This window comes from Cottoperca gobio, chromosome 9, assembly GCF_900634415.1.
Source record: "Cottoperca gobio chromosome 9, fCotGob3.1, whole genome shotgun sequence".
Taxonomy (NCBI): Eukaryota; Metazoa; Chordata; class Actinopteri; order Perciformes; family Bovichtidae; genus Cottoperca; species Cottoperca gobio.
Genome location: NC_041363.1, coordinates 19,522,480 through 19,534,874, shown reverse-complemented (window position 1 = coordinate 19,534,874; position 12,395 = coordinate 19,522,480). Strand labels below are relative to the sequence as shown.

The 12,395-nt window shown below is 38.7% G+C and overlaps 2 protein-coding genes across 8 annotated transcripts in view; one reads left to right on the top strand and one right to left on the bottom strand.

Annotated features, from left to right (window-relative positions):
- Nucleotides 1-260: 260 nt before the first annotated feature.
- On the top strand, nucleotides 261-7,040 carry LOC115013816 (UDP-glucuronosyltransferase 2A2-like). The gene is given in 8 exon segments (XM_029440341.1): nucleotides 261-278; nucleotides 715-963; nucleotides 965-1,508; nucleotides 1,960-2,108; nucleotides 2,266-2,397; nucleotides 3,294-3,381; nucleotides 5,042-5,261; nucleotides 6,755-7,040. Coding segments are annotated over 8 exon segments (1,686 nt in total).
- Nucleotides 7,041-7,484: 444 nt separating this feature from the next.
- The window catches only part of LOC115013077 (RNA exonuclease 1 homolog), a 9,687-nt gene continuing 4,776 nt past the window's right edge, over nucleotides 7,485-12,395 (bottom strand). For 3 of the 7 annotated variants that reach the window (XM_029439056.1, XM_029439053.1, XM_029439055.1), the window contains exons 5-16: nucleotides 11,722-12,056; nucleotides 11,458-11,601; nucleotides 11,265-11,379; nucleotides 10,951-11,016; nucleotides 10,727-10,870; nucleotides 10,456-10,569; nucleotides 10,275-10,348; nucleotides 10,050-10,154; nucleotides 9,530-9,645; nucleotides 9,081-9,219; nucleotides 8,088-8,208; nucleotides 7,485-7,845 (exon numbers count right to left, since the gene is read on the bottom strand). In XM_029439056.1, the coding sequence (XP_029294916.1) occupies nucleotides 7,757-7,845; nucleotides 8,088-8,208; nucleotides 9,081-9,219; nucleotides 9,530-9,645; nucleotides 10,050-10,154; nucleotides 10,275-10,348; nucleotides 10,456-10,569; nucleotides 10,727-10,870; nucleotides 10,951-11,016; nucleotides 11,265-11,379; nucleotides 11,458-11,601; nucleotides 11,722-12,056 (1,562 nt within the window). In that variant the 3' untranslated portion in view covers nucleotides 7,485-7,756. Of the gene's footprint in view, nucleotides 7,846-8,087; nucleotides 8,230-8,436; nucleotides 8,968-9,080; nucleotides 9,220-9,529; nucleotides 9,646-10,049; nucleotides 10,155-10,274; nucleotides 10,349-10,455; nucleotides 10,570-10,726; nucleotides 10,871-10,950; nucleotides 11,017-11,264; nucleotides 11,380-11,457; nucleotides 11,602-11,721; nucleotides 12,057-12,395 lie in introns of those variants that run through there. The other 4 variants (XM_029439054.1, XM_029439057.1, XM_029439058.1 and 1 more) reach the window with 4 other exon arrangements.

Below are 12,395 nucleotides of genomic sequence, written 5' to 3'. Positions count from 1 at the left end.
AGATGGAAAGCGATGGAGTGACATTGACTATTGATTAAATATTTAATTTAAATGTTTAATTAGCTGGGCATACTGGGCAATATGCATCTCTCTCAGTTAATAACCATTCATGCAATACATAGTATTTTATATTTGAAAATGTATATAGGAGATCTGGGGGAGCCAGTTTGAATGGGCCTGATGCAGCTGATAAAGAATTAATAATAGTATAGCACCTGTAAAATGTACATATTGTCCTATTAGGTTGGTCAGTCGGGGAGATGCTGGATCAACAGCCAGTACAAGCACAGACTCAGTTGAGCCACATCCAGCAGAGTCAATGCTCAGTGTTATATTTGATTATTTTCTACATTTTCTTATTTCTGTTAACAGGTCACTTATCTAACAGTTAGATAGAAAGAGTTCTATTCATAAATATTGTTTCTTTATAACTCAGTTCACATGTTATCAGCACTGTTAACTGTTAATAACATGTACATAGTGTTCTGATGGTGTGAGCTGTAAACACTTAAAACATTTGGGATGTTTTAAAAGAATACAACTATGGTACCGTTTGTGGATTTCTGGTACAGATTTGAAATTAGTTTTTTTATTACTGACTGAACTTTACAGCCATTACCTTTTACCTCTAACCACTTGCTTTAGATTGTTCCGTTATCTTATGTGCCATATAGCACAAAGAGGAGCTACGAGCCAGAGTTCAGCTTTGTTTAGTTAATCATTATTTTTCTAGGAGCACCTTTGAAAAAGGATCAGGCCACAGAGCCCTCACAAACAGGCACCATGAAGCCAGAGCAGCGTCTCTCTGTTTGCGTGCTGCTGTTGCTTTGTGCGACATGGAGCGCAAATGGAGGGAACATTTTGGTGTGGTACACTGAAGGCAGCCACTGGATTAACCTGAAGCCTGTGCTGGAGACGCTGATCGACAGAGGACACCAGGTGAAGGTTTTGGTCCCAAGCAGCGTCGATGTTCATGAACACCAGTGAGCCTTCTCGCTTTGGCTACGAACCCTTCAATGTCTCTGTCCCAATGGAGACCATGGAGGAGTTTATGGAGGAGTTCCTTCACTTCTCCATGTATGAGATGGATCATATGAACTACTTGCAGATTTACATCAAATACATGGATCTGATGAAGATCGACATGCAGTACAATCTGAAGTATTTGGACGGTGTCCTGAAATCAGAAACAATCATGAAGAAGCTGAGGGAGGGAAACTATGACCTTCTGCTGGCTGACCCCATCTTCACCGGCAGTGACTTAGTAGCAGATATTTTGGGCATCCCCCTGGTCTTCTCCCTGCGTTTTTCCCTAGCCCATAACTTCGAGAGACAGTGTGCTCAGCTCCCTGCTCCACCTTCCTTTGTTCCCGGTGCTATGAGCAAACTGACCGACAAGATGGACTTCTCAGAGAGAGTGTGGAACTTCCTCTTCTACGCACTGCAGGACATTGTGATGGACCACGTTTTTTGGAAAGAACTCGATAAATATTACTCCGAAGTCAAAGGTGAACAACTCAGATACAAAAACCTCTGTGTAACATGTTTTTTAAGTCAAGCCAATTTTATTTATATAGCACCAAACACAGCAGAAGTTATGTAATGCCACTTTTCATATAGCGCAGGTCTAGATTTTACCCTTTACTTTAGCAAGACCCAACATTCCCCCATGAGCAAGCACTAGTGTGACAGCAACAAGGAAAAACTTCCCTTCAACAGGAAGAAACCTCAAATACAGAACCAGGCTCTGGGTGAGCAGCCATCTGCCTCGGTCTGTTTATGGACCACATGAAGCACAATGATGATTTAATTGCACGGGATTCCTTGCAATGCTTTTATATCCAATCACTTTTGACAATTTGATATTTTAAGTAAATACAATTTGGATATTAGCCATCTTCTTAATTAGCCATACTTTTCAATGAGCGGCTGTCATCTATCACTTTTGCATTGTGACAGGAACACCCACCAGTGCCTGCGAGGTGATGGGTAGAGCAGATATCTGGTTGATGCGAACCTACTGGGATTTTGATTTCCCTCGTCCTTTCCTCCCCAACTTCAAGTTTGTTGGCGGGATCCACTGCAGACCTGCTAAACCTTTACCAGAGGTAGGGCTGCCTCCACTATCACAGACCTTTTAATATCTTACTAACCCTCCACAGTATTCCTGACATGAACCATGAAGAGAATAACCCATTACAATGCTGAGGAAAGAAAAGAAAGTGCTGGTTGGTTTGCACTGAGATAATGTTACTGTTCTTTCAGGATATGGAGGAGTTTGTGCAGAGTTCTGGAGACGCTGGCATCGTGGTCTTCACTTTGGGATCATTCATCAAGAACATTACTGCAGAGAAGGGAAACATGATAGCCTCAGCCCTCGCTCAGATCCCACAAAAGGTCAGAGGACACTCTCCACTGTATGCGTCAACTCTATTATCTTGAATGAGCCCTAAGCACAATTTCAATGGTAGTGTTACACTGTTGTCACATGGCAAAGCAGTTGCAAGCAATGTCTATTTTCAAAGCTCTTCTTGTAAATAGGCTCAAAGAGGATCTTTAGGTTTTCATTTTCCAACAATATATTTGGTGAATGATAAGTTGTTTGACTTATGTAACAACAAAAAAAAAGATAAAAGTTGCCGTTTGAAAATGCAGTATCAGGTTATGTAACGAACAAAAAGGCATCAAAAATGTTAACTGGAGAATTACACAATCTGAACTAAGGTTATAAAAAAGAAAAAAATGATGCTTCATACGAAATTCAGAGCGTATTTTGAGGGGTTGCCTCCACACGGCTCTGAACATGGCAGTTTATGCGGAAATGCTGTAGGTCGGGATGGCATTATTAGCAGTAACCGCCGTATGAGCACAGTGCAGAGTGACAGCGATTAGCTAGCCAGTTGTGACAAGGACAGTCAGCGGTAGTGTCTATAATTTAAATTCCTAGATATTAAATGTTCATCTGCAATTTTCTGTAGCATATCATGACAGGGTTAAGCCACATTTGAGTTAATAAATTAAGGAATGCTTAATTTAAAATCATACCATTTTGAACAATTTGTTGTTCTTGTTAGTCACCTGGTACACAATCACATTGGATAGAGAATCTTAAATAGCCAAGTTTATCACCAAAGATTAACCATTTTCCAAATAAAAAAAGTACTGGAGTTCTTATTTATAAAATACAACTGTTCTTTGTTTTAGTATACATCATTAAATGTACTGATATGCATTATGTTATGACATAGAATTAGCACTGTGTTTGTCTTAAAGTGTGTTACTGTTGTTTATAGGTGCTGTGGAAATACAGCGGAGAAAAACCAGCGACTCTGGGTGTCAACACCAAACTATACAACTGGATCCCTCAGAATGACCTACTGGGTAAGTTCAGCTTTTATAAAGCCTTCAACAGCAATACTCTTGCCTTTTAAATAGAATAGGGTATCTACCACACTGTGCTTTTTCTTCATTATTTAGTACAGTACAAAATCCTAAAGAGGGACATAGGAGAGAAAACTGTTTTTTGGCACAGCAAGTCAGGGGTAAGGGATTTTCCAACCAAAACACATAACACGCATTATTACGAGCTGGTACTATATTTAATATCCACGGTTTACAGACAACTTATCCTAAAAACTTTGGTCATCATAAATACATTTCTGAGTTTGATATTTATAGCACTTCAGCATAAATCCTTGAGGTAGGGTTCTCAACCTTTTTTGGGCCAGTGACCCCCGATCCATTATCCAGGTCCCTTTCCGCCCCATCAAATAAAATGTAGGCCAATTGTCTCCCCTGAATTTTAATGTTGATTATTTTTCTGTTTGTATTACGATTATTTTTCTTCGTATTTATATTACATAATGATTATATTCCTTTTTGTATTTAAATTATTATATTATTTTTCTTATTAGGCAGCTATATTATAAAAACTCAAATTCTCTGAGATTGAAGTTACATAATAACATTTCTAAATAATAATAAATATTATTTAAATAATTTTTTGTTGTCGTTTTTACCTTCAATTGCCCTAATGTACCCAGGGAGCAAACAAAGGAATGTAAATAGACATTTTATTCAGGAGTGTTAAACAAATGCAACGTTAAGAAGTTTGAGATTCAAACTTTAAAATCGGTGTCATAGACTTCAGCCAATCAGAAACGGGTAAGACATTCAAACATGAATTGGTGTTAAACACAGTAGCCTATCAGAAATGCGAAACATTTGCACTGTTAAGTGTTCAAACGGAAAACAAGCAGCCTCCAAGTCTGAGGCGCTGCGCCCCCTGTGAAATTTAAGGTGTTTTTTTTTTAAATATATAGCACCAAATTACAACTCACATTGAACAAGTGCTCTTTTATTAAATAAACTAAAGGCTATTATAAACTAATTATTATGTAATTCATGTGCACATTCCGTGTCTACTGTTTCCGTGCTTTGCGCAATCTCTCCTCTGCTGTTTCGCAATGGGCGGTGCTCCACACCCACACGTCCCGACCAGAGGGTTAGTCTTTTATGATTAATTCCGATTAGTTTTATTCATAGGGTATGCTTGGAAAAACATTAATGCTTGCAAGTGGTGGCTGAGGGCGACAGCGCTGTTTTGTTTTTTTCAAGCAGCACTTTATCACTCATCAAAATAAAAGTCTGAACTCTGGTCAGAATGAATTCAGAATTTGGTTTATTGCCAAGTAAATCTACACATACAAGGACTTTGCCTCGCTCTTTTTTTCAAATCCTAGATTTAACAACATAGCAGGGCCTATAAAACAAACGCCCCCCCCCCCCCCTTTTTTTTTTATTTTATTTTTTAATACTGCTTCCAGCAACGTTCTCTGAACACCCCCATTGAGAACCCCTGAGGTAGGGGCTTTTGTTGTCACATTGTTTTCTGCAGTTTTTTCAAAATCTCTTTGGAAGCTGGCAAGATCAGATCCCACTCACAAACCTTTGCCAATGTTCAGTATATGTTTATAGTCGTCACATCATTCAGAAGTCAAAATATGGAGAAAGTAATGTACGTGTCATGATTTTTGATCAGGTCACCCCAAGACCAGAGCTTTCATCACCCATGGTGGCACAAATGGGATTTATGAAGCCATCTACCACGGCGTTCCCATGGTGGGCATCCCCATGTTCGCTGACCAGCCAGACAACATGGTCCATATTAAGGCTAAGGGCGCTGCAATTATCACGGACTTGAACTTCATGAAGACGGAGGACCTGAGAGATGCATTAAATACCATCATCAATGACAAATCGTAAGTTACTTTACTTATCTGTGTATTAAAAAAAAAGTAAAAAGTACTGAAGATTTCCCTACCAAGAATCGGCACCTTACCCTGATGGACGGGTTTTTGTTTCCCTGTGACTCTGGGAGCTGTGTTATCCAAAGCATTAGCACCTGGTAGGGTCTTCCAAGAGAAATTGGTCCCAGTGGAGGGGCCAGCCTAAGAGCAATTCACAGACCCCATGAATCAGCCAAAAAGAGTTGAATCACCTCGCTTGGAATAGGGTAACCTATGCCCCCTCGTGTAGCCAGACCAGGTCTGTCTGGCAAAGCCCCAAAAAACATGGAGTCACCTCCCTGTGGGTCCACCACCCGCAGGGAATTGGCATTGGGGTTGGGTGCATTGCCAGCCAGGCCGCAGGCAAAAGCAGGGACCTAGGCTTGCTGGCATCATAGACTCACATTCACGTCTCTGGCAGAAAAGGAAGGTTTGGAAGGTGGAGCGATACCAACTAGGTATTTTTTGGTTTGCCGTTACACATAGCGCTGGGTCTGAAGCATAAAAAGTAAAACTTAATTAAAATACAACCAAGAATTAAAACATGTAAAATGTATGACTTATGACTTCTGGAAGACTACAAAAATGCTGACGCATAGTAAATAGTTTGAAACCCTTGGGATAACAACTCAACAAAAAAATATAACCGGTCTAGTCGTTTTTTGGACGTTTACGTGGAAATGTTACATATTACAGTTCATTTAGCTGACACTTTTGTCCAAAGCGACTTCCAGTAAGTGCAAACAATCATGAGGATACAACTCCGATCAGCAAGAATCTTGCGAGTACATTAGCTTCAAATAGGTACAATCCTTTAAGTGCAGAACAATAGCTTAAAATAAGCCAAACAAAAGTGCAACATACAGAAACAATAGAATACAAATTCAACCATTAGCTACAAATAAGCCAAACCAGTATAAGTGCAACATACAAAGAACAGAATTATTATTATAAAAATTTGTCGTCGAGGTGCAGTCGGTGACTTAAAAAAAAAAAAAGATAAGACAGTCTTCATACCTTCCGTTGCTGACCGTCTGATTATCTTTAACACTATAGTCTCATGGTCACAAAGAAATTACAAAAACAACACCTACATGGCTTTTACACCTCATATTGGCTTTCCTGTTTTATAATACATGGAACAAAAAAAAACTAAAAACACCCTCAACTCTTTTTATCCCCATACTTGGTAAGCCAAAGAAAGCAAAGAAAAAAAAATACATACAACGCATGAATTAATTTTCACCCGTTTCAAGGTCACAAAGAAATTACAAAATCATTGGATGGCTTTTTCCCTAATATAGCATATATACCCTGTTTGATATTTAGGTTTTAAAATACATGAACCAAAATAATTCAACCTTGTTTATCTCCATTCATGGTTTGGCAAAGAAAAGCAACGTGTATATATAAAAAAAATACATAGCGCATTAATCCACATTTCCCCTGTACGTCCACATTCACAGGTACAAGGAGAATGCCATGAGGCTGTCCAGTATCTACCACGACAGACCAATGAGTCCTCGGGATGAGGCAGTATTCTGGATCGAGTTCACCATGAGAAACAAAGGAGCCGAGCACCTGAGGGTCCAGGCCCATGAGCTCACCTGGTACCAGTATCACAGCCTGGATGTCCTGGCCTTCCTCCTCGCCATCGTTCTGTTCTTCGTACTCCTCTTCATCAAGACCTGCAGTTTCTGCTTCCGGAGGTGCTGTGGCAGAAAGGGAAAGACGAAGAGAAAGGCAGAGTAACTGACTGGATTGAAATGTAGCTGGTGAAAACAGTTCTCTAGTCCTGTTGGTCTAAATCATGTAATGTTTCACAATGATTATGTGTGGCTTGGAACCACTAATTTACACAACTTTGAAACAACCAAAGTAAGGCAACAAATTGAAAAACTAAAAAAATGCTGTTTCTAGTGTCCAGTATTCTTGTGAAAGTCTAAACAATGTGCCATGTGTTGTACTATTTGTTTGATTTAAACTCAGGTTCAGTCAGCCCAGCCTGTAAAACTAAAGCAAAAACCTTGCTAGCCTCTCCATATACAAATACGATGCATTTGTATCACCAGTAATTACTTCAATTGCAGACAGGTGTGGTCTAATTTGCATAACTGCACCTGAGGCCAATTGGATATTAAACACTGAATGCTCATTGGCTTGTGTAAGTTTGTAATAAAAAAAAAACCACACAAACAAATTTCATAATGTGCCTTTACTTAGATAATATTGATGACACCCCACCCTTCATATTCTCACAATTATTTATACAAGCATGGACATATGGGCTGTAAATCAAAATTCAACATACAGAAAACACTGTATTAACATAAATCAAGTGATGTAATCAAACAAAAATCAGCCCTCCCATGTTATCAGACCACAATTAGATGTGACATTCATATTTGCACGACAGCCTTTGTATTTTCATGTATGAACAGTATGGGGATTATCACGTTTCATTTCCATCATTTTTTAAATTTTCCATCTTCTTTGATCTTCCATAACATAAGCTCCATGCAGGCAGCAGAGTCTTCTGCAGTGTCGTGGCCACAAACTGGGAGAAACATTAACAGTGTATTTAAACAAAGTACACATTGACAAACAATGCATTCACTATAAATTTGATCGTCGCAGTTAAACGTATTGATAGTCTTTCCACTCAAATTTTGTATTCGCATTATGATCCATTTCTTTATTAAAATGTGTTTCAGACGTATGGTGGAGTGTAAATTCAATGGACATTGAAATAAAAAACAGACATTTGTATGGTGGCTGTGGTTATCCATGATGACCCACCACTCTCTTGGATGATCCTCCTGAGGTATTCAGCATTGAGGTTGTTGAGAGTCAGCTTGTGAGGGGGGCCCAGGCGGTGGGGGAAGACCACTGACGTGTCTACCACTGTCCCATGGAGCAACTACAGCAAAGAGGAAGATATCTGAAGCTTTTATTACTGGCTGTAGCCTCTTTGATCCAAAGATTGTGACTCAGTCTAACCAGTTGGGTTATGGTTGAGACAAATCGCATAGGACCATACTTTTAGACCCTTGAGGGCAATATAATGTTGAACCCTAACTAGCATTTGTTAACCTCTTATGTCCATTACACACACACACACACCAGTTAAGTGTCAGACATGTAGTCATGATTGAGACTTTACATTTAACAAACATAGTATTGCCCTTTTTTATAGCTTAGTTTTCTTGTGTTGCTAGTCTAACTTGCCAAAAACCTTTAACAGCTAAGAAAAGTTGGCATTTTGCAATCTACAATGAACCAGAGTTTCTGCAGTGTTTGTAAATGTGATTGTCAAATTAATTCAGAGTTTGTACTTTCTCATGAGGTATTTATACAAGTTTGTCAACACCCTGTACATTCAGGTTATCAAGCCATACTTTAAAAAACCCACTTCCTAACTAATCAATTATTTAGACAATGCACTATTGCTAGATGACATTTTTTTAAATATAAGTGTTTAAATGTGCTTCTAAAAAGAAATCCAAAAAAAACATGGCATTAAAATTAAATGAATAGTAGGCATGAATAATGCACATGGACACTCTTGAAACAACATCAAAAAAGGCTCTTTACAGGGAAATTGTTCTGAGCTTAGGTGGCGGCCATGTTGAATGTGAATGGCTTCGCTCTGCTTGGGTTCAGCTGTGTTTTAAAAATCCTGGGCTCGTTTAAAAAACAAAAATAATGTTTTATTTTTAATCACAGGTTAACTTATATATGTAATGGCAACAAAAAGACCAATAATGTTGGAAAAAGGCTTATGGAAGTCACCTTCAGGGCACAGAGGTCTGTTTCAAGGCCATGTCCAATCAGAATGGTGTCTGCGCTGATGAAGCTCAATAAGGTCTCCTGCACCTCTCTGAGGAAGGTGCGGTTACCCTTCACATCTTCCTCACTGATGCCTGAAAACCTTGATAAGTAAAGAGTCACACAGGCTACTGAGAGCATTTTTTCCAATGATAATTGGACATTATATCTTCTTGTATTGCAAAGTAAACATCCAGCCTTTCAGCAAATGGTAAGAGAATGTGCTTTAACTGTGTATTGCTATATTTGCACTAAGACACAGTACAAATGCTTAAATATACATATTTTGGTTTTAGCCAGTGTCCATATCAGTTTTGGGTTAATACCAGAAGGGGGATAGAGTTTGAAGTAGGTGTACAGAAAATGTTTGGGTTTTTAGAAAACAAAAACAGCCAAGTATCCAATGACTTTACCTGGTGTTATAGTCAATGGCCTCATTATCAGGTCTGACGAAGGTGTCATAGACAACTTGCAGACTACAGTTGACCACGGTCACTCTGGACAGCTCCAGACCATGAACGGTATAACACTGAGGACAAATTAACACAATATACATCTTTTTCACTGCAGACTCAAGGTCAGCTAAATATCAAAAATACATTTTAAGTCCACGCACAGACACACTAAGTTAGGTTTGTTCAGGCAAACACGCACATCAAGGTGCTTACATAGTAACGATTTACAATTAATGGTCTTTGGCGTTTAGACTGTATATTGAGGGAAGCTGAAAAGCTATACAGCAATTCTTTTGGAAAAAGGATCTGGTGTTGAAGAATTTCTCTTTCTGTCAATTTATATCATATAGTCTTATTTCAAAGTTAAGTTAAAAGTTGTTAGTTTTATTTTTGTGTTATTCAGACACAGACTGATGTAACTTCCACAAATTGGTTGAAGTTTAGTACTAAGCATGAAGATTTTAAAGAAGCTGATCACCATTTCACAATCCAAGGAGTAGACCCCAGGACAGCTCGTATCCGAGGGATGTCTCGTGACGGTCGACACAAACCCATCCAGGCTGAGAGCATCATGGACATGCAACTGGTGAGGACAAGATAAAAACATACATTTTTATTAAATCAGACATTTACCTGCCGATTCATTTGAGGTGGTATTAGGAGAAACTTTAAGTTATTGAATAATCTCTCAGTCTTTTCCTACCTTAAACACCTGACATCCAGGTGCTCCCATGACTCCCTCACAACAGCTGTAGCGGGTCTCCACTCCACCTGGCACTGATGAGATTAAAAATGTATACAATTATCTGATGGTATAAACTGTATAATAAACACTTTGAATCATTTGGGATATTTTCGAAAACATGAAGCTATGGTATACTCACCTTTCTTCGTAACTCCTTTCCCATAGTGGTAATTACACTCCTCCTTACGGATGTGTTTGCCCGTTTGGCTCACAGAGTACGTAGCCCCACAACGACAGCAGATCCTCTTGAGGGCTTTAACCAACAGAACAGAAGAAGCACATCAGAGTGAAGGGTGCTGAGAAAATAAATCCTCATTACAAGTACCGCACAGGTAAAGTCTGCCCTCTAGTGATATACTATGAGAATAGCACCAAATTGCCCTTTGACGGAGTATGGCGTTTTCACTTACGGTCTGCATGGCACTTCCTATCGTCATCGAAAAGAGCAGCACAGCCAGGTTTCTCTGGGTGCTGGACAGGATAGTTGCCCTCAACTAGCTTTTCCTCAGTCAAAATGTAGTCCATCAAACTCTCATACAATGCCATATCATCTGCTGGGAAAAATTAATTCAATAAGAAGCTGTCAAAATATTTAAATGAACCAACAAATGCATTCAAAATTAAACTCACTCACCTTTACACTTCTTCAGATTAAGGGGAATGTTGCCTTTGGATCTTTGGCAGTTTACTTCATTTTCATCTGCACCAGAAATATATATATATATATATATATATATATATATATATATATATATATATATATATATATATATATATATATATATATATATATATATATATATATATATATATATATATATATATATATATATATATATATATATATATATATATATATATATATATATATATATATATATATATATATCAAAATTATATCTTTATCACATGTCATGAAGACAGTATGAGTTCTACAGAAATTCTCACCTTTAGCAGCAACAGTACTTTGGTTCTTCAGCTTCTTCAGTGCATTCACTGCAACACTCAGATATTTGAGTTTGTTCACACTGCGATTATACACAGCTTTCTCTTCAGCAAGTGCCTATTAATAACAACAAGACAAATGCAAATGTAAACTGTAGTAGGTCAGTGAGGATGACATTAAGTGGCACAAGCTCACCTTTTCAAAGGCTTCATTAACATTGGGTGTCGTCTTGAGGAACTCCTCTGTAAACAGGTTGACATAACGCTGTCTGATGTCACGGGGCACTTTCTCTTTGGCGGCCTCAAACTGCTGCTTCATCTTACGTTTAGTAGGCATTAGCTAAAAGGATCGATTCATTATTAATATTTAACAGACACAACATGTCCAACTCACACCAGACAGACATTTAGTTCAGGTCTTTGAAAATGGCCCCAACAAAGGCTGCTTTTTACTTCTCACCTTAAGAGTAGGATGGACAGCAGCTTGAGGAGCAGCGGAAGCGGTTGTACTAGAATGTACCGCTGCAAAGGCAGAGGTCAATGAAGGTTTACGTGCCGGTGCAGGAATGAGCACAGGTGCAGTTGTGCGGTATCTTTGCAAGGGGGTAAGTGAAGGTGGATGGTAAATTTGTCTGACAGCGACAGTGCCCGTGTGCACTTGACTGATCGGGGTTAGCACTGAAGTAACTTGGCTGGAAGTGATGGGCAGAGGGAAGGTGCCTTCTGGGAGGATCAAGTGCAAGTTGTTGCCCACTCCGATCACAGCGGTTCCCAAAGATATGTAGTTCATGTAAGCTGTGGAATAAGACAGAAAACACCCATGCAGATGTAATGCATTCAGGCAAAGCTACTAAAATACACAAGATAAAAATTCTACAAATTTTTGAACATCAAACAGTGAAAAACAAATGTAGAAAACTGGATGGAAAAATTTAAAGTGCTGTCGTTTCATGTATTAATTTGAGGAAGGTTACATCTGTGTGGAGCGATAAAATTGTTTTAATCTGAAGCCATTTTTTGTCTCTTCAGCTGAGCAGAAAATGCACATTAGAACAGGTGGACAGAAACGCACATAATGTCTAACATGACATAACATTTAAAATTCAATAAAGGCTTCAACTTTAGAAAGGGCCT